Genomic DNA, 24,544 nt, shown 5'->3' with positions numbered 1-24,544 from the left:
TATATTGATGTGGCAAATTTTATTTAACAAAATTCTTACTAATAAGCATGTGAGATTGTTTTCATTCAGCTATTAGCAACAGTGCTACAGTAAACATTTTGCATAGATTTCTGTCCACTTGTTCAAGTATTGCTGAGAGATTTCTAGAAATGAAATTGCTGGGTGAAACTGTGGGTATGACTTTTTTTTGGATATATGCCCATCGAAAGTGGAAGAATTCCATTTTTCCCACAAGCATGACAATCTAACAGGTGAAAAAAGTGGGTCCTGACTGCTTTTTAGAGTTTCTCTGCCCAGCAGTTTCCAATGACTATTTATTCATTCAGATGGAGAATCCATTAGAAATAGTTGGTACCAGCACAGTTTTTTTTTTTTTTTAATTTTTTTTTTTTATTTATTTATGATAGTCACAGAGAGAGAGAGAGAGAGAGAGAGAGAGAGGCAGAGACACAGGCAGAGGGAGAAGCAGGCTCCATGCACTGGGAGCCCGACATGGGATTCGATCCCGGGTCTCCAGGATCACGCCCTGGGCCAAAGGCAGGCGCCAAACCGCTGCGCCACCCAGGGATCCCGGTACCAGCACAGTTTTAATCTAAAAATACCAGCAAAGCAGAGAACTGAAAATATCTGTAAATTTAAAGCTTTAAAATTTCAGATAAGGGAGGCTAAAATCCCATTACCTCTCTCTTGTGTGGGCTTGACCTAAACAAAGCCCTTGAGGGGACTCTTGGTGTGAGGATTGGGGGGAGGATTAAAATCTGGCAGGCAAAGGATTCTCTCTATATCTGCCTCCCAATATAGAAGCCATTAACCACATGTGGCTATTAAGCACTATTAAGCAATGTGGTTAATGCAACTGTAGGACCGGATTCCTATTTTTATTTAAATTAAATGTAAAAAATGGAAACCCAATTATTAGAAAACATTTGAGGTGTTTCAAACAACTTGAATATATTTTTCCACAGTAAGTTTCCTGCAATCTAAATCTAAACAAGCATGTTGATGAAAATCTACTGTCTGAATTGAAATGTTTGTTTGTTTGTTTGTTTGTTTTAAGATTTTATTTATCTACTTGACAGATTTTGTGCACACACCAGCAGGGGGAGAAGTAGAGGGAGGGGTAGAAGCAGGCTCTCTGCTGAGCAGGGAGCCCCCTGCAGCACTCTCTCCAGGACCCAGGATCAGGACCTGAGCCAAGGCAGACTCAACTGAGTGAGCCACCCAAGCGCCCTGAATTGAAATGTTTAAGTGTAAAATACCAGATTTTGGAGATTTGTATGAAAAAAAATATATAAAGTATCTCATTAATAGTTTTCATATTGATTACCAATTGAAACAATGTTCTTGAACTTACTGTGTTAAATTATTGAAGTTAATTTTACCAGGTTTTTAAAGAGCTATTAGGAATCTTAAAATTGTGTATAAGGCTCATATAATATTTCTGTCAGTGCTGCTCTAGATCAACGTAGCTACATTTTTCTGGGGGAGAAGATCCACAGCATTCCCAAGAGCATGAAGTCCCAAAGGAGGTAAGAATCACAGTACCTGACACAATTATAAGGTAACCCCTCTGGCTCCTTCTGGAGGCTTCGCTCATAAAAACCTTTTCAGAGAAGTAACTCACTTTAAAATAAGGCATTTTACCAAGTCACTGTACTCTCCCACGAAGGGGAGGTTTTCAGCAGCCGTCTCCTCCGACGTCCATCCACTAGCTGGCCAGCTTGGAGCAAGGCCTAGATGTGGCGGTACTGAGAATCTTAGTTCCTAGCAAGGGTTAGCTTCCTGGAGAAAAGTTACAGTTTGGGAACTGTAGCAGCGGGATTCACCTCGCCACCTTCTGCCTCCCTCCCCACACCCGTGTCCTCTGCCAAAAAAAAGCAGGAGGAGGGGGTCTTTATTTGAACAAAAATCCTGAAAGGCTGTGAAACTATTGCATGGCTAATTAAAAACTGAAAGTAAAAAAAACCCAAAAAACTAAAAGTTTTAGTAGTTAAACTTAACTAAAAATAGTAGTTATACTATTAAGACTGCTGACTTGAGAAGTTCATGGGGATAGCACAAAAATCAGGTTAGAAGTGAGGAAATTAAAAGCATTCTTTACTTTCAAATAATGAAGTACTTCGTGTTATTCATTTTATAGTTCAGTTAACTGACAACATCAAAAGTGGTATATCCTTAATAAAGCAGTAGCAGAGCAGTTTATTGTCTCATGATGTATCATTGGCGTTTCTTTCAGCGGCACATCATTACACTTTTTTTTAAACATTTTTATTTATTTGTTCATGAGAGACAGAGAGAGAGGCAGAGACATAGGCAGAGGGAGAAGCAGGCTTCCTGCAGGAAGCCTGATGTGAGACTCAATCCTAGGACCTCGGGATCACGATCTGAGCTAACGGCAGACACTCAACCACTGAGCCACCCAGGCATCCCACATCATTACACTCTTAACTCTCTTTTCCATATTGCATATCAGTTCCAAACTTACTAGACCATAAATTCATAACCAGGGAAGGGAGATCAGGACCAAGACTACCAATGGCAGCACAGGGCCGATTAGGAGAAGGTGGATGTGTGTATAGATTTTAAAAGCACATTCAAAATGATCATTGTTCTGATTTAGCCATGAGAAGTGGTATATTTTGAAGTTTCAAAGAATATTAAAGGATGTGCGGCTTCATTCTCAAAAGGAAGCGCAAGTTAAAACAAGTTTGGGGATCATTGCCCTAAATCCACATTGCTTTCCACAAGCGCAGGGTAGTACAATAAGATGTCAGCTCACGCTTGAGCAAATCCAAGTTCTAAGAATTCTTTGTGCTGGAGGGAATAACACTGAATGTCCCCGTGTAATAGTCTACTGAGTTCTTCAATCAGAATAAGTCTAGACTTTAAATTGGGCATATACGAAATAGAAGCTTTCCTACCTACCTAAAGCATGCCTATGCTTATCACCCAAAGCAGGTATACTTGAAAAGTAAACACCGCATTTCAACTTAGTATGATCTCAGAAGGCAGAAAAAATTTTGTAGGTCACTTTCCTTACAGCCACTTTTCATCCATGAGGAAGGCAACAGCCATAACCTTCCTTTACAAATAAGTGGAATCAATATTAGTACAAGACCGGATTATCAAAAATCTTGAGTCATCACTTCACCACCAGTCTCAATAACTTCTGGACCCACGGGAGCAGCAGAGTTGAGAATTAGGGACAAGTTGGAAATTTCCTTAGCCTGTTGGCAGCAGTCACCACGTAGAAATGTTTCTTGTTAAGGAGAGAAAAAAAGAAGAAAAAAATATACTTTTAGACCAATTGCTTTAAGAAGAAACAATAAAAGGACTTAAGCAAGTTTAGCCACTTGGGATTATTCAAAGATGAGGATCTAATGGAGAAAACAACTTTGTGGCAAAGTTCTAGTGGAATTGCCACACAACTTTGGGGCATCCTGGAGTGAGTATGAAGTGAGAGAATATGGTATCCTGTCCTTTTCACGTGAAAAATGGAGCCCACTGGAACACTGGTTTTCAAATTGTGGCTCACAGTCTACCAGTGGGTCATGAAGTCAAATTGGTGGGTTGTGACCAGCACTTTTTTGAATGAAAACAAATATCAATAGAATAGAAAATACCCGAGTGCATCGCACTCCATTTAGCAAAAGTTAGGGTATTTTTATTTCGTATGGATATGTATGTATACTGGATCTCTCTAGGTCAGGGCTTTTGTTTCTGTTTTTGTTTGTTTCTGTTTTTTAGTGAGGATCCGAGTTGATATCAAAATGTTGAAAAGCCACTTTCCTGGAGGACAGATGTTTCTGAGACAGATTTTATGTCCATGGTATCAAAGAGTTCTGTTTGTAAACAAAATTACAAAGCTTTAGAAACTTAGTATGGTTTTCCCAGCTCCTGTTTCTGAAACATGAAGGAATCAGACCTCAGGCTGCAGGCAGGAAGTTCCAAGCACTCCACTACTATTGTCGTTGAGAACATATGCTCAGACTTGAGTCTGTCATTACAAGTGTCCACCCAAGTATGAACTTTTATGCCAGTTGGTTTTGGTCAATGGCATTTCTAATCAAGAAAACAGGTTTTGACATAAGACATTTTTTTTTCCTCTAAATAATTTTTCTATTTAGAATGAAAATGTAAGTAAAAGCTACATTTCTTTCAAAGGACACATTAAAAAGACAAATGCTACCTTTCCTAGGAAAAAAGATACCTTCCATTTCCTCTGAGCCATGTATTTCTGCAGTAGTAATTGGGATTTGAGACGAACTTTGGATTTTGAAGCTTTGGCAGGCAAATTATTCAACCACTCATGTTTCAGGCACTGTGTGGCACTCATCCTGCAGCTGTGAAATCAAACAGAAGTTGGAACTTTTAGTTAGGGTTGCCTTTTCGGGTTGTCCAGAAGTTGGTTCAGCCGGGTAGGAAGCCTGAGTCAGTGGAACGGATTAATCATTCGGGCAGATCCACGCCACATACTGAAAAGGAACTCTTCGTATCTAAAATTCTCCTCCTTAGAAGTACAAGAACGAGATCAGCAAAATGCTCCCTGCCCTCTGTAGAGGGAATGTATCTCAGTGATTAATCACCTTCCCGGAGAGAGCTGGGGAATCAGGACAGGGAGTAGGAAGGCCAGCCGAGCCTGGAAATGCTCTTAAGAAAAGAACAAAACCTTGAAAGAACATGAGCCTTGAAAGAAGCTTGTCTCTCGTTCCAGAGAAAAATGTCAGTTTCATTCATCTAAATTAAAAATACGTTTCCTCCCATGACTTTTCACAATCAGAAAGAATGAGATAGTAAAGGCCAGGGAACTATGGGCTGTCTCAGAGCCCAGGCTCTTGGGCCTCACCCTGGGCCATTTGCAAGTATTTATGTCTGATGAGTACCAGAAAACTCCATGGTTCCACCCATGGCTTTGATACGGCTGCTGAAAACTAAATAGGCCTTCGTTATCAATAAATGAGGTTTTCTGGCCTTTATTCTGGGGAATAATATCTGCATATCTCAGCTTTTATTCAACATTAACCTATTAAAAGTGATAACTTGGTAATAGTACTAATTTATATACGTGGTCTTTTCTAAAACTTTATCAAGAGTTTATGCTCCTAAATTGTTTATTTTACAGTTGATTTCTTTCATCTCTCTTCCTGTTAATTTTTTTGCTCCAAAGAGGTAGCAGACTAAGAAATCTTGGACACAACTGGTCCAGAGGAAGCCCAGCACCAGCCCGCTCTTGACAGCACCCAGATGGGCGGTTACCATCAAAATGGTTTGCGCCTGATGAGCAACGAAGGGTACCTCTTCTCTTTGACGAGCAGGCGGGAAACAAAGTCCTTGGCCTCCTCCGACAGCCCTTCAAAGGTGTCAGCATCAAAATCCCAGCTACAGTTCACAATAAAATTCATGGTCTCTGCATCTGTTTCCCCTAGAAACGGGGACAAACCGCTGAGTCTACAGAAGAGGGAGAGGACCGTCAGTGCGCAGAGCCGCATCTGCCGACACGCAGCAATGGGAGAGAGGTCTTCCCAAGGTCAAGCAGCATTAACCAGAACCAAGAGGGTTCAAAAGAAAAGCACCCCCCGGAGATAGTCCAGAGGGTTCTGCTAGGGGAGGAGGTGGCAGGACTGAAAATTTGGAGGCATGAAGAGTGTCTGGATAAACCCCCAGTTGTGCTCACCTACTTGGCTTTTAGCCTGAAGTGGAGGATAAATTGAGACCCAGTCCAGACTGTCCATTTATCAGGTACATCCTGACTTACACATACCCTTCAAGTCTCTGAGACAGCCTGGCTAGCTTCACCCCCAGCCCAAGCCACAGGACCAAATAGCCTGTCTGGAGTGAGCGCAGAGAGACAGGACTCTACCTGCTGCCTTGAGCCTCAAACTTCCCCCTCCAGAGGCAGCACACACGTATGGGGGTGTGGCCCGGGAGCAAAGTACATGCCTTGACGGGGCCTCTGAGGCAAAGCCAAGGGAGGCCACACATCTCCCCTTGGGGCACCCCAACTCTGCTTCCTCGGTCCGGAGAAAGCAGGGGGCACGGGGCAGGGGGGACAGCTTAGTAGAAGATGCCCCAGCCGGCGTCCTGCCCAACCCACCCTCCCCGTCCTGCCCCACCTGTGCCGCAGCACCTGCAGGCCCACCCAGAAGTTTCAGGGAACCAGTGCCCCCCGGAATCAGCTCAGCGACCGCTAAGAGTTGGTGTGTAAATGCCCTAAGTCCTGCCCCTGCTCAGATAGAATGATGGAGGGGCTGCTCCTCAGTGGGTCCCAGACGTCCCCGGCAGGATGAACTCCAGGTGCCCACAGGATGACTCAGCAGCCGTGCTTTACTGGGGTCTTCCTCCGTCTCGTGTCCCTAATCCTCTGCCGGGAACATCTCTCAAATAAGACTCGCACTCAAACCTTTGCTGCTCCTAAGGAGACCCAAGCCAAGACCGCCGGCCCCGGACCCCTTGGGAGCCAGGCTCCCGGGCACTCACAGCATGTAGGTAATGACCCCCACGCTCCACATGTCCGTCGGGAAGGACACAAATTCATAGTTGACAACTTCCGGGGCCAGGAACTCTGGAGTGCCGAAGTTCACCTTCAGCTTTTCCCGAGGCTTGTACCTGGGGAAGAAAGGGTCCAGAGGACCGTGGGCCGAGCCCCAAGAGACGGTGTAGAGGCTGGGACGACTTCAGGCAGGAGCCCGACGTTCCCAGACTCCCGTCCGCCGCATTGGCTGGACCTCGCCTCCCACCACACCACCCAGTGCTTTCCTGGGTCATCATACCCCCCGGCCCCAACTCTAGACGTTCCTGAGTCCCTGGGGAGAATCAGAAAAGCACGGTCCTCTTCCTCCAAGCAATTACAGTGTGAAAAGGAGAGACGATCAGCATGTCTCCTTGAGCTTGCCGCCGCGTGAACAAGTGCAGACACGCTGACAGCAGCTGTCCGTGGAGGGCTGCCCTCGTGGCACGAGTGTTTGGTGAGTACTAGAAAAAGTAACCATGCAACTATGATGACCACTCCTCATCGGGAAAGCACAGATGAAAACCACAAAGACGTACACTGCACATCGTGACTGCTATAAAACAACCAACCAAACAAAAGAACAGAAAGTAGCAAGAGTCGGCTAGGATGAACTAGTCGGCTAGGAGAATTGGAACCCTGGCCAGTGGGAATGTAACGTGGTGCCATCACTATGGAGAACAGTGTGGCAGGGCCTCAAAAAAATTAAAAATAGGACTACCACGTGATCCAGCAATCCCGCGTCTGGTGTATATCCAAAAGAATTGAGAGCAGAATCTTGAGGAGATATTTATACACCCACGTTCACGGCACTATTCACAGTAGCCAGATGGAGGAAGTAACTCAAGTAAGTGTCTATCGATGGATGATCGCACAAGTAAAACGTGGTAGATACATCCCGTGGACTATCGCCCAGCCCTACACGGGGCAGTTCTGGCACACGCCGTCATTCGGGTGAGCCCCCGGGGCCTTATGCTGAGCAAAAGAAGTCAGCAGCAAAGAGACAAATACTGTATGGTTCCACTTTGATAAGGTACAAAGACAGAGACAGAGGGTAGAAGGATGATTTCCAGGGGCTGGAGGCAGGAGGAAACTGAGCGGTTACTGTTTAATAGGTACAGAATTTCATTTTGCAGGATGAAAAGAGTTCTGGAGATTGGTTGCACAACAATGAATTCATTTAAAAATGGTCGAGATGGTAAGTTTTATGTGTATTTTACACAATTACAAAAAGAAAGAGAATTAGAAAAAAAGGTTCTCCACAGCACGATTAATAAAGGCTAGAAAGAGAACTAATGGCTGAGTGAGAAAGGGGGGTGGTCAAAGGTGGTTTTTAGAACTTCTAGACTTTTAGAAAGCCTTTAGCTAAAATTTAATGGGCAACGACCAAGATGTCCTTTGGTAGGTGAGTGGATAAATAAGCTGTGGTATATCCAGACAATGGAATAATATTTAATGCTAAAAAGAAATGAATTGGGGATCCCTGGGTTGCTCAGCGGTTTAGCACCGGCCTTTGGCCCAGGGCGCGATCCTGGAGTCCCAGGATCTTGTCCCGCGTCGGGCTCCCGGCATGGAGCCTGCTTCTCCCTCCTCCTGTGTCTCTGCCTCTCTCTGTCTCTCATGAATAAATAAATAAAATCTTAAAAAATAAAATAAAATAAAAAGAATTATCAAGCTATGAAAAGACATAGAGGAAACAAGTCCACAGTACTAAGTGAAAGAAGCCAGCCTGGGTGGGCTGCATACTGTAATGGTTCCAACTACATGTCGTTCCAGAAAAGGCAAAGCCATGGAGACCTAAAAAGATCAGCAGTTGCCAGGGGTTGGAGTGGGAAGAGCAAAGGAGAGATACACGGGGCGAAAAGAGGATTTGTAGGACTTAAAAATACTCTGTACGGCACCATCGATGAACACCCATCATGATACTTTTGTCCAAACCCATAGAGTGTCCAACACCAAGAGCGAACGGTAAAGTATGGACTTCCGAGTGATAGTGTCAGCGTAGGTTCATCAATGGTGACAAATATAACCCTGGTCAGGGAGGCATGACAGGGGGCAAGGGGCACATGGAAAATCTCTGTACCTTCCCCTCAATTTCACTGTGAACCTAAGATGGCTCTAAAAAAAAATAGTAAAGTATTAATTTATAAAATGTAATGGGCACTTTTGATTGGCCAGGCTAAAAGTTTTACATATATAATCTCTTCTCGTTCTCACAACAGCCCCATGAAGTCTGTAAGATTACTGTCCCTATCTTGCAGATACGGCAATTGAGAATAAAATGAATATTTTGCCAATGTGCCCTGCTTCCCTTAAACCAAGGAGGCGACTGGTCAAAGAGTTTTCTCTTCGAAATTTGCCGAGAGCCAGGTCAATGCAGCCCTCGGGCAACACGGCCCATATTCTCCCAGTGGAAGAGCTGCAAGGGTCGTCTTGGTGGCCTTACGTGGGGAGCAGGGGGCGGGAGGAGAGCGGGAACCCTCTGGCAACACGCCGCTGCCCTCTGACCACTGACCCAGGGCCAAGGAGCAGAGCTGAGAGGGACAGCTCGCCCCAGAGCACGCAGCCTGCGAGGCCCTGACGAGTCCTAGGGAAGCCGCAACGTCCTGCAGCACCTCGGGGCCGAGGATAAGAAGAGGGCGAAACAGTATTTGATTCATCATGTGGGGAAAAACCTTTGTTAAATAAATGGATGCAGAGGCCTTGATGAAGATCTTCATTTGGGTTTTGTTGTAAAATAGTGTGTTGTTTTCTTTTGAAAAGGTGCAAAATATCTATCACTACTGACAGGACGTTAATGTTTGGGAAGAAATGAAAACTGGTTTGTTTTGAATACGAGCGCGGATACGCACGTTCCAGCAAATGTGTCTGCAGCTGTGAGGTGGGCAGGGCTTTGTGATATAAATGTACATTTTCAGGGTATACTCTCACTTCTAAAATGCATGTTTTGTTTCACAACTAAAGATCTGAAGCTTCTCCATCCCCTGTAAATGAAGAAAAAAGAGAAGACCCAGGCTCTCAGCCCCTGGAAGGCACATTCGCGGGCCTGGGCGGTGTTTCCCTGCTTCGTCCTGCCCCACAGGCGCATCCTGATCCGGGACTGCAGCTCACTGCACCTGCGGCAGCATATGTTGCCCTCCCGTGGACGCTGGGCTTGGCCGCCAGGGCTGTGTGGGGAGCGACAGTGGGCCCAGCCCAGCCTGCGCTGTCGCTCCCCTGCCATCACCATGAGGAGAGGACGCGCGGAGCAGACCTGTCCTCACTGACCCGCATCTTGGATCCAAGCCCACGTCAGCTCAGTGAATGGGAACCAGTGATTCCCAACCAGTGGCACTTGGGTAAATATGGAACAACCAGCTGTCTGATTAGAGCCTGACTGGCAGCAGGGGCCACTCTCAGTGGTGTAAATACTGATTTCACCACGGCTCATTTCAAACCCCCATCATGACGCCACTGAACGCGGAGTCGGGAAGAGATGTGCCCACAGGCGCACCGTTCCACGGCCTTCCGCTGTACGGGTACGACAGGCGCAGGTAACTCCAGGAGCAAAAGTAGCAGCAAGGATTTTAACATTTGAAAATGTGATCTTTGTTTTTATTTTATTTTTTAAAAGATTTTATTTATTCATGAGAGACACAGAGAGAGGCAGAGACACAGGCAGAGGGAGAAACGGGCTGCCCATGGGAGCCCAATGTGGGACCCGATCCCGGGTCCCCAGGATCACGCCCTGAGCCGAAGGCAGGTGCTCAACCGCTGAGCCACCGGGCTGCCTCTGATCTTTGTTTTTAATATAATTTCTTTAATTGTAAGTTTATACAATTTTAATTTTTAATCAGTGGTGTGTTTTGACAACTGTTTACAAGGCTGCCTATCATGAGCGGCTATGAGGTGGGTCCAGCATACCAGTCCCCCAGCTGGGTCGCAGAAGTGGAGATGAGAATAGATGACTGTCTTGAGCCTCTGCCATCTGGGGTGGTTCGTTACACAGCAGTACTGTGGCAGGACCCAACCCCACAGCTCTGCCAAAATAGCCACCGAGATCCCGACTCCAAATTCCTAGCATAAGGCCCTCTGTGATCATAGGGTCACATATGGGGTTGCAGCCCCACAGCAACGGCGTGGGCACCTCCTCGACCTGCCAAAGGATCTGATGAAATGGGGCTTGGATTCCAATCTGAGCACCCGACTGGCAGTCAGGAAGCACAACCCTGCACCCCAAATTCTGGAGACCAATCTCAAAGAAGATCCTTCCCATTCCAGCCCCATCCTTGACCCTTGACATGTCCCTATTTAGACCCACGATGGCTCTCACTGCCCCACCCGGTGTGGTGCTGGTCCCTCTTGCTGGAGGTCAGGGCCCCTGAAGACCTGCAGTTCTCCTGTGTGACTGGAGGCCCTACACCCACTGCAAGTCTCCGCTGCTCCTAATCGCTGCACCCAGAAATACGCCTTCGCTTTCTACAGTGTGTATTATAGGGCGCAGCTGGCTTTTTCCTCCCTCTTTACATTTAATTCTTCGGGGTATAAAACAGGCTCTCCAACCCTCCCCCACCCCCCGCACATTCCCTCAAGAGTCTTCCTCTCTGATTGCCTCATGCTCCCCAGGGAGCGGACCGATGTGGCAAATCCCACTTTGCCAAATGATCCTTCTGCCAAGGCCAGTCTGCCAGGCTGCTGCGGATGTTTCTGATGTTTTCCTTTTACCTCCCGGCTGCAGCCCCAGCAGGCAGCCCGCCCGCGGGATGGGCTCCTGAGCAACCCAAGTGCCACCTGCACCTGCACCTGCCTGGCCGCGGACCGTGGGCGGCCTTCCCGCCGATGCGGTTCCCGCGCTTGTTTTCTGCCCCGGGCCCATCGGCAAAATCACTGCCACTAACGCCTGTGACCAGGTGAGCAAATTCAGGAGAGTCGGAGGTGGACCTTGACCGCGCGGCCCCTCTCACGCCCCAGGTCACACTGCGCGGCCCGGGGCAACGTCCGGCTCCCTGTTAGCCCCCCTCCTCCCCGCGCCCTCTTCCCTCAATCCCCCCCAGAGCCTGCATCCCCTAGGACACCCCCTCCCCGCTCCCGTCCCGCCCCCCAGTCTGCCCCCCCAGGCTGCTGGGTCCTCCTTCCCAGACTCCAAGCCCCCGCTGCTAACTCTGCCTGAATCCGGTTTGTCACTGTACATGCTCCTCTGGCGATCGGACATCTGGGGTGGGGGCGCTCCACATGCCCTGGGGAGGCTGCGCATTCAGGGGGAACAGAATTGCCCGCTGCCTGAACGTTGCCCCCTGGAAGGGCGGAGAAGTCTGGGCTGGGGCCCCGGGCGGCTCAGCGGGGGAGCATCTGCCTTGGGCTCAGGGCATGACCCCGGGTCCCCACGGGGAGCCTGCTTCTCCCTCTGCCTCTGCCTCTCTCTCTGTCTCACAAATAAGTAAATAAAAACTTTAAAAAAATAGTCTTAGCCGTTACAGGGCTTTGTGGCCCTCCAGAGGTGCAGGCACATAGGACTTCAGCTGCATGTAGGACACAGGACAGACAAAAAGGACCTCTGCGGCATTAAGCTTCATGGGGAGGGGCCCGCGGTGAGGGGAGAAATGTCCACAAAGGCTCTTTGGAAAGTGATAACAGAGACCTCGTTCTAGCATATAGGACATGCAAGTGTAGAGGATGTGGCCAAACCTTATAAGACATTATTTAGGAAAACATTAAGCAATTTTTTACATTATGGATTGAATGTGATTTTGAAGCATTTGGGTTGGGGGGTTTGGTATTGTTCCTGAAAAACCAGCCACTGGGTGATGGGGACCCTGAAGGTCAGTAGGGTTATATACACTTCCCTCTGCCATTACTCTCATGACCTCACCTTTGGCCTCCCATCCTTAATGTGGGCATTGGAAATGCATCTTTTACCCCTACAAAGAGGTAAGTACATTTACCACTTCACCCCATGGGAGAGGGACCCAGGAAGACGCTCTGTGGTTTTGATTACTGTTTCTGGGAGGCAGGTCTGGACACCAGAGGCTGAGTGGCTTTGTCTCCCTGGGACAAGGTTTTGCTTTCTTCCCCTTGTGGATGGAGTGGAGGACACCGTTAGTCTTATAAGGCGACAAAGACAACTTCTTTGGGGAAAATGACCACCAGGGTGACAGAAAATTTGAAGAGCAGAAAATTCAGCTGTACCTAGAAAATATGTGATTCTCAGAGAAATGTCATTCTCGGTGGAAACAGAATTCTGGAGAAAGCCTGGAGGATGGACATACAACTACCCCTGTTTGTAGACTGTTGCTATAAGGCAGAAGTCCTTGCTTCTCCTTGACAGGCTGTGGGATTAATTGTATTTCAAACCTCGTCTGAGCAGGGAGGATGTGACAGTTCAAAGAGCACCACTGCGTGGGCGTCCTCAGACCCAGTCTGTCCCCACCGCAGCCCTGGAGCCAGGGTGTGCCGAGCTATGTGACATCTAGCACCGTCCCTGCCCCTGGAAGCCTGCAGAGTCTGCAGCATGAAGCCACCCCAGTCCCCAGGGTCCTCTGAGGCCTGTTTGCATACGCAAAGGCTACCAGCCGCTCCGTGACAGAGCGTCCTGTGTCAGTCGCAAACCCAAGGATTGGCACATCCAAGACAGTCACAAGGGGTCCCCGAGGAGTTTTGTCAAAGTGCCAGATACAATTCTCTTACCTTCTGGCCAGCCCGAAGTCAATGATCTTAATTTGATGTCCTGTCTGATTGACACACAGTATGTTCTCCGGCTGGGAAAGAGAGAGACATGTGCTTAGCTCAACCGGCAGCCAAGGTGTGCACCTGCCACACTTCTGTCAATAGGCCGCAGTTTCCCAGCCTCCAGGAGAGCCAAGGGGACAGGACAGTCCTACAGGGATATGTAGATCGTAAACGGGAGGAAGGGGGGCTTGAGACAACAGGGAGTGGCATGGCTTGTAGAGAACGGGGGCACTTCTGGCCTGTGTAAAGCAGCTCCAGCCAGTGGTCACCACACGGAATGCAGGCCCGGTTGTTCGAGAGAAGCCAGACTACAGATTTTTATGTAAAATTCCATGCTTTTAAATATTGACAACCAAATGTAAACATACGTCCCATGTGCAGGAGTCAAACAGAACATCCCTGTGATGTAGACTTGGCCCACAAGCTGCTTGTTGGAGACTGTCGGCTCGGGGTCATGGTTCTGAAAGTCGGCTGTGCATTAGAATGATCAGGGGAGCTCTAAGGTCCTGATGTCCAGGCCCAACCCTGACCCATGACAGCAGAATCTCGGGGGTGGGAACCAATGCTGCAGGAATCTGGTCAGGAGATCAGAGCTCTCAATGTCAATCCCCCATTTTGTGATGACAGTGGTGACCCAAGGGATGGAGGTGGTGGTCCTGACACGCTTCTCCTCTAAGTTCTTCAGATTAGCTTGGACGCCTGGGGGGAGCCTGGCACGATGCTTGCTTCTCGAGCCAAACAAATTTGGATGGGGTTGGGGTGGATGCACATGGAGGGTTTATGGTAGAAAAGCCTTGGAGACCGAGGCCTAGCGCCCGAGGTCTAGGGGTCTATTATCTGCATCCGTGGCCCTGGGCCAGTCCCTTCTCTTTCCTCAGTGTCTCCACCTGTGCAATGGGAGTAATAACGACTTCCTGCCTTCCTCCTGGGAGGGTATAAGGATCGAGTCACACATATGCTGCTAAATACTGTACAGCTTTCAAAGCAAATGTCAGTACTATTCTCCCAACAGGAGGCTTTATTGTTATTTATGTTATAATGGAGTCATCCAGCTCCTCAGGTAAGAGCAGGAGAATGGGGATTCGAAGTCTCCATATCTTCTCTCTAAGGTCTAGAGCAACACTGTCCCATGGAAATATAATGTGAACTATATCTATAATTAAAAATTTTCGGGATCCCTGGGTGGCGCAGCGGTTTAGCGCCTGCCTTTGGCCCAGGGCGCGATCCTGGAGACCCAGGATCGAATCCCACGTCGGGCTCCCGGTGCATGGAGCCTGCTTCTCCCTCTGCCTGTGTCTCTGCCTCTCTCTCTCACTGTGTGCCTATCATAAATAAATAATAAAAAAAAAAAAATTTTAAATTAAAAAAAAAAATTTTCTAGCAGCTACAGTAAAACGGTAAAAAGGAATGAAAAAAAAAGAAATAAACGAACTTAATTTTTATAATAGCATTATTGAAAATAAATAATAAATAATATAATATTCATTTTAAAGTATATAATTCTGTGGATTTTATTTATTTTTTAATTTTGTGGATTTTAATATATTCACAGTTATGTAATGATCATCACTATCTAATTTTAGAACATTTTTCAGTCACTCTCCATCCTTTCCCTAAATCTTGTAACCAATAATGTATTTTCTGTCTCTTTCAATTTACCTGTTCTGGTCATTTCATATAAATGAATCCTACAAATGCCGGCCTTTTGCATCTGCCTTCTTTAATTTAGCATAATATCCTTAGGGTTTATCTATATTGTACTATGTATCAGTACCTCCCTCATTCCTTTTCACAGCTGAAAATTATTCCATTGTATGGATATACCATCTTTGTGCACCTATTCATCTGTTAGTGAATATTCAGGTTGTTTTCACTTTGGAGCTATTATGTACAATGCTGCTAAGAACACTTACGTACAAGTTTTAGTGTTGACTTATGTTTTCAATTCTCTTGAGTACATACTTAGAGGTAAAATCACTGGGTCATGAGGTAAGTCTGCATTTAACATTTTAGGATCTGGGGATTCCTGGGTGGCTCAGCGGTTTAGCGCCTGCCTTTGGCCCAGGGCGCGATCCTGGAGTCCCGGGATTGAGTCCTCCCTGCATGGAGCCTGCTTCCCCCTCTGCCTGTGTCTCTGCCCCTCTCTGTGTCTCTCATGAATAAATAAATAAAAATCTTTAAAAAAAAGATTAAAAAAATAAAGTGGGTGCTCAATTTTACAATCCCATCAGCAATGTATGAGTTCCAGTTTTATTTTTTGAAGATTTTATTTATTCATGAGAGACACACAGAGAGAGGCAGAGACAGACAGAGGAAGAAGCAGGCTCCCTGCAGGGAGCCCGAAGCTGGACTCGATCCCAGGACCCTGGGGTCACACCCTGGGCCAAAGGCAGATGCTCAACTGCTGAGCCCCTCAGGTGTCCCCGTCATTTTTATTTATTTTAACTTTGTCTAATGCGTGTGAAATAGTATCTCACTGCAGTTTTTATTTGCATTTCTCCAATGACTAATGATGTTGCTAATCTTTTCATATGCTTATTGCCCATTTGTATATCTTTATTGGATAAATGTCTTTTCAAATCCTTCGCCTATTCAAAAATTTGTCTTTCAATTTTTGAGTTGTAAGATTTCTTTACATATTATAGACATAAGTCCCTTATCAGATATATTGTTTGGAAATATTTCTCCCATCCTATGGGCTATCATTTCATTTTCACAATGATATCCTTTGAAGCCTAAAGGTTTTTAATTTTGATAAAGTCTAATTTATCTATTTTTCTTTTCTAGCTTTTGCTTTGAGTCATGCCCAAGAAATCATTGCCTAGTAATCCAAGGTCACAAAGATTTACTCCTATGTTTTCTTCTAAGAATTTTATAATTTTAGGTCTTACATTTAAGTCTACACTCCATTTCGAGTTAATTTTTGGTTATAGTATGAGTATATGCTTTTGCATGTGGGTATCAAGCTTGGTGTCCATTGAAAAGATTATTCTCTCTTCATTGAATTGTCATGGCACAGTTATCAAAAAATCAACATCCTACAAATATAAGGGTTTGGTTTTGGACTGTCAACTGTATGCCATCGAGCTATCTATTCATCCTCATACACATAACTCATTGTTTTGATTTCTGTAGCTTAGTTGTAAATTTTGAAATTAGGAGATGTGTGTCCTTCAGCTTTGCTCTTCTTTTTCTTTCTTTCTTTTTTTAAAATTTATTTATTCATGAGAGACACAGAGAGAGAAAGAGAGAAGCAGGGAGAGAAGCCGGCTTCATGCAGGAAGTCCAACGTGGGACTTGATTCCAGGCCTCCAGTATCACGCCCTGGGCTGAAGGTGGCACTAAACCACTAAGCCACTGCGGCTGCCCTGCTCTTCTTTTTCAAGATTGTTTTTGCTATTCTGCATCCCCTAAATTTCCATCTGGATTTTAGGATCAATGCATTAATTTCTGTAAAGAAGCTAGCTGCAATATTGATGGAGATTGTGTTCAATCTGTAGATCAATTATTGCCATCTTAACAAAATTAAGTCTTCCAATCCATGACTATGGGCTATGCTTCCATTTATAGGTCTTCTTTAGATTCTTTTAATAATGTTCTGTGGCTTTAAGAACACAAGTCTTGCACTTCATCTGTTAAATTTATTCCTGCATATTTTATTCTTTTTGATATTTCAGTAGCACCCCCCTATTCATGGGAGATACATTCCAAGACCCCTAGTAGATGCCTGAAACCACAGATAGTACCAAACCTTATATATGCTATGTTTCTTCCTATATATACATTCCTATGATTAACTTATAAATAACTTATAAATTAGGCACAGTAAGAGATTAACAACTAATAACAAAACAATTATAAAATATGTATACAGCAATGTCCACAATAGCCAAACTGTGGAAGGAGCCTCAGTGTCCATTGAAAGATGATGGATAAAGAAGCTGTGGTTTATGTATACAATGGAATATTCCTCAGCCATTAGAAACGACAAATACCCACCATTTGCTTCAACGTGGATGGAACTAGAGGGTATTATGCTGAGTGAAGTAAGTCAATCGGAGAAGGACAAACATTATATGGTCTCATTCATTTAGGGAATATAAAAAAATAGTGAAAGGGAATAAAGGGGAAAGGAGGAAAAATGAGTGGGAAATATCAGAAAGGGAGACGGAACATGAGAGACTCCTAACTCTGGGAAACGACTGGGGGTGGGTGGGTGGAAGGGGAGGTGGGCAGGGGGTAGGGGTGACTGGGTGATGGGCACTGAGGGGGGCACTTGATGGGATGAGCACTGGGTGTTATTCTATATGTTGGCAATATATGTTCAAATTGAACACCAATAAAAATAAATGTATATAAAAAATAAAATAAAATATACTATAATAAAAATTATGGGGATGTGGCCTCTCTCTCAAAATATTTTATTCTACTACGTTCAGGCTTCTACTTGGGATGACAGGAAATGACAAAATGCCCAGTGATGCGGAGTGAGGTGAATAATGTAGGAATCGTGCTTTAGTGTTAGGCTACTACTGACCTTCTAACCGTACATCAGAAGGCGGATCATCTGTTTCTGAACTGTGGCCAACCACAAGTTACTGAAACCATGGAAAAGGAAACCAAGATGGAGGACTCTTCTATTGTAAATGGATTCTTCTTAATTTTATTTACAGATTATTAATTACTAGGTATAGAACTACAAGTGATACACATTTGTCTTATATCCTTTAACCTTGCTGAACTCACTTATTTGTTCTAATACTTTTCCCTCCAACTCCTCAACATTTTCAATATGCAAGATCATGTCATCTGAGAACGGAGTTTTACTTCTGCCTTTCCAATCTGTATGCCTTTTACTTATTTTCTTGTCTAACTGTCCTGATTAGAACATGAAGTACAGTGTTTAATAGCAGCGGCAAGAGCAGGCATCCTTGTTTTGTCCCTGATCTTAAGGAGAGAGCACTCAACTTTTTGCCATTATGTATAATGTTAGCTGTGGGTTTTCCATACATGGCCTTTATCAAGTTAAAGAAGTTTCTTCTGCACTTACTTTGTTTACTGTTCTCATCATGAAAAGTTGTCTGACATCGTCAAGTCTTTTTTCTGCATCTATTGAAATGATCATGTGATTTTGTTCTATATTCTATTGATATGGCATATTACATTGATTGATTTTTCATATGTTAAGCCAACCTTGCATTCTTAGGATAAATCCTACTTTGTCATATGTATAATCCTTTTTACATGTTGTTGTATTCAGTTTGCTCATATCTTATTGAGAATAATCACAAAGATTATTGATCTTTCCAACCAATCAAGTTTTGGTTTCACTGATTTTCTCTATTGTTTATTCTCTGTTTCATTTATTTATGCTCTACTCTTTATTATTTCCTTTCTTCTTCTGCATTGAGTTTAACTTGCTCTTCTTTGTGGGATCTTAGATTACTGATTCGAGATATTTCTTCTTGTTTAATACTGGGGTTTGCAACAAATTTCCTCCTGGGTTAAATGCATCCCATAAGTTCTAGTATATTGTGTTCTCATTTTCATTCATCTTAAAGTATTTTCTAAAACTTAACTCCATAATATATTTCATGTAACCCAATATGCCCAATATTTTATCATTTCAATAGGTTATCAATCTGAAAAACATTGAGATATTTTCCATTCTTTTTTTATATTAAGACTTAGAAATCTAGCATGTATTTTATATTTACAACACATCTCAACTCAGATACTAAATTTTCATCAGAAATATTTTAGATGTATTTAGATTTCATGAAATTTATAGTTGAAAAGTAAATTCACATATTGAAGTCATTCCAAATATACTTAAAAGTATGATAATAACCAGAGTGTCAGTTTTTAAATTTAAATAAATTAAAATTAATAAGATTTAAAATTCAGTTCCTCAGTCACACTAGCCACATTTCAGGTGTTTAATAGCCACACGTGGGCTTGTGGTTATTGTATTAAACAGTAGCTCTGGGGCTCTTTCTCCATGTTTAAATCATATAACACTTCTAAGAGGTAGATGCTGATTCCCCATTTTGCAATCGATGAGCTTATGTAAGATCAATCAGTAAGATCAAGGAATTTACCCAAGATCTCATGGCCAGAAAGGGACTAAACCACCACATGCCCTGTTCCTGGCTGGGAAATCGGCCTTAGTAATGATTATCTCTTGCTGCAGAGACACAAGTATTGCCCCAAAGGCTGGTCTTTGACCCAGGACCACAGAGCAGAAGCCTGAGTTTTCCCTAACAGCCAAGCTCACAGAGCAGCTTGTCCAGAAGCTCTGAAATCAGTTCTAGTGATCTAGGAAGCCTGAGGCCAATTCCCTACCATCTCCATCATTTTTTCCCAGTACTCCAACCTTACAGTCTGAAGTCAATCAGAAAAGATGCTCAGAAGAAGTGATGGACACCCACACAGGTCTGTCCAACTTACTGCACACCTCCTGTGGGAAGCCACTGAAATTCCTGGAAGGTGTTATAGAGAAACACCTTCCTGTTGGCCCAGCAGAGTGGGAAACCACAGAAACAGGCACCATGTACCAAGTCCTGACTACCAGCCAGGCACTGCACCCAGCACATGGCACTCCTAAGACCATCCTAGTAGACGAAAGAGAATGTAATGCATTCATTCAATGCAATATCACATGGCCCTTAAAGAGAATGAGAAAAGATGTCCACGATGTACTGTTAACTAAAAAAAGGTAAGTTTAAAAACAAGATGTGTAGCATGAGCACCTGTGTATGTATCATGTCAAACTGCTAATAGAGAAGACCTCTTAGCATGGAGACTGGATGGGAGGAACTTTCACTCTGTACTTTATATATATTTGTTATGTTTCTATTTTAATTTTTTAAATGAATCTTAAAATTTTTAAATTTAAATTCTAGCTAGCTAACATACAGTGTAAGATTAGTTTCAGGTATACGATTTAGTGATTCAGCGCTTACATACAATACCCAGCGCTCATACAAGTGCCCTCCTTAATTCCTATCATCTATTTACCTCACTGCACCCCCCACCTTCCCTCCCCTCTGGTAACCATCAGTTCATTCTCCATAATTAAAGCATCTGTTTCTTGGTTTCTCTCTCTCGCTCAAGATATTTTTAAAGAAAAGAAGGTCATCGTATCATTTAATCTTCAAATAACACTGAAAGAGGTACGATTATCCACATTTTACAGATGAGAGAACTGAGGCTCAGAGAGCCAGCATGACTCATTTATTCCGGAACTAGGAGATGGCAGAGAGCCAGGAATGGAAGCCAAGATCGTCTGTTGATAGAGCTCTTAAGGTAAGAGAGTAGCAGACGCTCAGGAGCCCTGGGGGCCAACCCACCACGTGCCCAGGTGGAGCCTGACCTTGAGGTCCAGGTGCAGGATGTAGTGTTGATGGAGGTAATGCACACCCTCACAGATCTGCTTGGTGAACAAGATCACATCCAGTTCGGTCAGCTGGTATTTCTCCTCTGTGATCCGGTCAAAGAGTTCACCGCCGTCCACGCTGCCAGGGCAAAGAGAGGCAGGCACTGACCTAAGTGAGGCTCTCGGAGGACTTGTCCACTCTTATCACCAAGAGTCTAGGGAGGCCAACCCAGGAAACCTGAGGGTGCCACTGCCCTCCAGGTCTTATGGAGATCTTTGTTCTGGTCTGTTCTCAGCTCAGTTCAGAGTGCAGGTGGTAAAAAGGAATCGATGGGCCAAAGGGACGACTGGGGATTGTTTTCAGTGTTGACAATCCAGGCTCACTCTGGATACTCTGGGCCAAGATTATAAACTCATTTGTCTACAGGGGCCAATTAGCACCTACATGGCAGGAATTCAAAATGGGGAAATAAGACCAGATGTGAGACAAACGTTTTTGTGAAATACAGCCCTTCGTCTATCTCTTGTTTTTCCAGTCTTGGTTGCGACACGACAGGACAAATCTTACCAGAAGGAAAATAGCAACACAAGCACAAAAATAAGTAAATAAATGGCCTCTGGGCCTCCGGCCTCAGCTTCGGGGTAGTTGGGAATGGTGGGGACTGTGGCAAATGGGAGACTGGTTGCCTGGTCTACAAAATCAGCCAGTAGGAGCTCCAGCACCGTTTCCAGCTGGAAATGCAGCTCCAGCATTACTAGATCTTTCACTTTTTTTTTTTTAAAGCAAGATATCTGGGTTTCAGTGTGGAAATCTCCCAATTTCCAATTCTTAACACCTAAATCAAAATCATTAAAAATTGTGTAGGCCAAACTGACACACATGTATAGGTCAGTCAGGTCCACTGCTGGTTTATGACAAATGGCTTTGTCCTCCATGCTCCATACTGGAGGCGATGACATTTCCTAGATGTCACGGAGAGGGGAAGGGAAAGGGAGAGTGTTGCCTAGAACCACAGGCCCCGGCCCCGGGCCCTAAGTCCTGGCCCGCAGACAAGTCACCGCTCCACCTCCCAAGACACTCACTACTCCATGACGAGGGTAAAGCTGTTCTTGCTCTCAAAGGCGTCATAGAGCTGGATCAGGTTCACATGGCTGAGCTGGTTCATGATGTTGACCTCATTCTTCACGTCCTCCTTGCGGAGTCAGACGGGACAGGAGTTTCCAAGAAATGGGTCAGGAAGATGAGCCAGCCATGTCCCCCAAGACACGTGCATGCCCACATCCTCCTTCCCTGCTCTCACCTCAGTCTCCAACTCATCACCCAAACCAAATTCTCACAACAGAAGGGACCGTAGGTCAACCCACCCTCCTACAGATAGGGAACCTCAGGCCCAAAGAAGGAAGGCTGGAGGTACAGAGGGACCCTGCTGCCCAGAGTGTGGGAGTCATGGAAAAGAGGCAGGGAAGCTGGCAGGGTTCCTGAGCAGCATGCAGGGGCCTGGGGTGGCTTGGGGCCAGGAGGCAAGTACAGGAGCCCTGAACTTGGCCTGAGATCCCGGCTGGCCCAGGGCAGATGCCTCACCCGGTCCTTGGCACTCTTCACTTTGATGATCTTGGCTGCCAGCGAGAGGCCTGTGGACTTCTCCGTGCACCTGTGCACCTGGCCAAACCGGCCCCTGCAGAGACACGACGGTACGGCAGGCTGAGAGCCCCCGCAGGCCCCCTCCATACATGGTGGGCCGTCCTGCACCCTGGGCTTCCTGGTCCTGCCCTTGGTTCCTAAACACCGTGGAGAGTACCCTGCACCCTGGAGGTGCTATAGTCATGACTCACACCACATGGGTTATCCTGATACCTAGAGAGGACCTTCTTCACCCTGTCATAAGTGGTCTATCCTGCACCCCAGGGACTGTCTCCCTCACTCCACACCACCCAGATGGCCCTACCACCTCCAGGGCGCAGTCCCATGCCCACACTGTGTGGGCCTCCTGCACTCACCCACTCTCTGTGGACTATCCCGTCACCTGCACGCCGTGCCGTGTGTCCCACTCCTGGCCTTGGCTCCTGATCGACCCCTTCCCAAGAGCTTCCAGCAGCATGCCAGGTCAGGTCTCCAGGGGTCTCTGCCCCCCCCCCCGCCCCTGCCCCTTATCGAGGTGGAAGCCCACCTACCCTCCCAGGACGTCATGCTGGCACACTGTGTAACCGGCCGCTGTCGACGTCTCCTTGACGCTCACCACCCGGTGTTCGAAAGGGGCTGGTGGGGCTGGGCTGTCATCTGTTCGGAGACAGTAGCCTGTGAGCCCCCTGAGCACAGCCCGCCACTCTCAGCCACCCGCTTGGTCCTCCCCAAGGGTCACCTCACGGGAGTCACCCACGCGGCAGGGGGGCAAGCTGAATTCAGAGAAGTGAGGTCCCTGGCCCAACGGCCACAGCGAGGCAGTGACAGACGGACAAACCCACGTGTCCCATCACCTCCAATGGTGCTCTTGGCAAGATGGACAATTATACCCAGTCTGTTCCCTAAAGTTAAGAGGGGACCCAGGTGGATCTGTGCAGCCCACAGGAAACATGAGGCTCGCTCGAGCAGGGCCATCAAGCAGAACTTCGTGATGGGACTCTGTTTGCAGGTAGGGGCAGGGCTGCGACCCCGCCAGGGCTGGGTGCAGGGCGACGGCTGGAGGATCGAGTGCCCCCCCCGCTCTGCTTTGCACCCTCTCACGTCCTGACGGGGCGAGCAGCCCGTGAGGTAGCCCTAGAGGGTCAGCTTGGGGACGCTGGCCTGGAGGGGGCAGGACACCAGCACTTGGAAAGATAAAAATAGTCTAAGTATTTTGGAAAAATCTTGCTGTCCAGAGGTGTATGAGCCTAGAAATGGTGCACAAAACAGAGTAAAGGAATAAAACAGCCACAACGACCGAAACTGCTCTATGTATTAGGGCCTGGGAGACTCTGGCGGGAAGTCGGTGGCTTGGTTGGGTTTTTCTGGGCTTGTCATGGTCACTTGGTGCTCCACCAGCAGGTGCGGTGAAAACACTGCTATTTTCTCTAAGTTCATCTTAAGAAGAGCAGCTCGTTGCTCCCCAAAGTCGAAGTTTGAATTTGCCTTGAGAGAATATGGCTCATTCTTTTCTCGTGTCTGCGAGGGCGGACCTGGGCCCCGGGCCCCAAGGGTGACACGTCTGGGCTGCTGATGCTGCTGTTTTTCTGGGAGCCTGGAAAGGTCAGTGTGTCTCCAGGATTGTGAGTGTGTCTCAAAGATTCCAAATCTAGAGTTGGGCTTGAAGTTTGCTTTTCTGCCCCCTCGGTGCCTTCTGTCCCGAGTGGCTGCCGAGCCACGAGGTTTGCACGCAGGCTTCTGGAGCCAGACAGCCCGGGTCGGATCTAGCCGTGTCCACACTGCCTCCGCGGCCCTGGGCGGGTTCCTTAGCTTCTCCTGTTTCCATTCCTGCTGCCCCCCAAGCCTGCGAGGGGCAAGGCCGGCACAAAGCCCCCGGCTCGGGCCATAGGCCACCCTCAGTTCACGGCGGCTTCATCACCGCCCTAGGCCCCAGAAGAGACTCCGGAGTCTCAGGCTGGTTTCAGGAATCGAGGTTGGTCTTGGTCCACATTGGGACCAGTCACAGGCGGCGAGGGAACAGCGGGAGATGCCACCAGGATGGGGCCACCGCAGAGCCCAGGAGGGGCAGGGGCCCAGGTTACCTGCGGACTGCGCAGCCCTTGCTCAGGGACTTCCCGAAATTCCAGCAAAGGTGGCCTTCGCGCCGCACGTGGGAAGGGGGCTCAGACCGGAGGGAGGCGGCCCCCGGCGCTGGAGGGATGGACGGCGTTTGCGCGGCTCACGGCGCGGCCAACACCCCGCCCGGCACTTGGTGCTCCTTCTAACGGGGCCTTCCCTGGCTGCACCCGGAGCGACACGGGTGGCGGAGAGCATCCACCCGTCGAGCCCCAGG

The 24,544-nt window shown here is 46.6% G+C and overlaps 1 protein-coding gene and 1 long non-coding RNA gene across 2 annotated transcripts in view; one reads left to right on the top strand and one right to left on the bottom strand.

The window, feature by feature from the left end:
- Nucleotides 1-2,252: 2,252 nt before the first annotated feature.
- The window catches only part of MYLK3 (myosin light chain kinase 3), a 34,575-nt gene continuing 12,283 nt past the window's right edge, over nt 2,253-24,544 (bottom strand). The window contains exons 5-13 of the mRNA XM_072772046.1: nt 22,764-22,869; nt 22,174-22,267; nt 21,675-21,784; nt 20,589-20,730; nt 13,172-13,242; nt 6,478-6,606; nt 5,296-5,448; nt 4,211-4,343; nt 2,253-3,259 (exon numbers count right to left, since the gene is read on the bottom strand). Of these exons, the coding sequence (XP_072628147.1) occupies nt 3,200-3,259; nt 4,211-4,343; nt 5,296-5,448; nt 6,478-6,606; nt 13,172-13,242; nt 20,589-20,730; nt 21,675-21,784; nt 22,174-22,267; nt 22,764-22,869 (998 nt within the window). The 3' untranslated portion in view covers nt 2,253-3,199. The remainder of the gene's footprint in view (nt 3,260-4,210; nt 4,344-5,295; nt 5,449-6,477; nt 6,607-13,171; nt 13,243-20,588; nt 20,731-21,674; nt 21,785-22,173; nt 22,268-22,763; nt 22,870-24,544) is intronic.
- LOC140602496 (uncharacterized) lies at nt 5,828-13,118 on the top strand. Its single transcript, XR_012005436.1, has 2 exons — nt 5,828-11,397; nt 12,499-13,118. It is a non-coding gene; the product is annotated as an uncharacterized lncRNA (long non-coding RNA).

The sequence above is a fragment of the Canis lupus genome, chromosome 13 (assembly GCF_048164855.1).
Source record: "Canis lupus baileyi chromosome 13, mCanLup2.hap1, whole genome shotgun sequence".
In the NCBI taxonomy this organism is placed as follows: Eukaryota; Metazoa; Chordata; class Mammalia; order Carnivora; family Canidae; genus Canis; species Canis lupus.
Note: the sequence above shows the minus strand (reverse complement) of the source record. Positions and strands in the feature narration are given on the sequence as shown.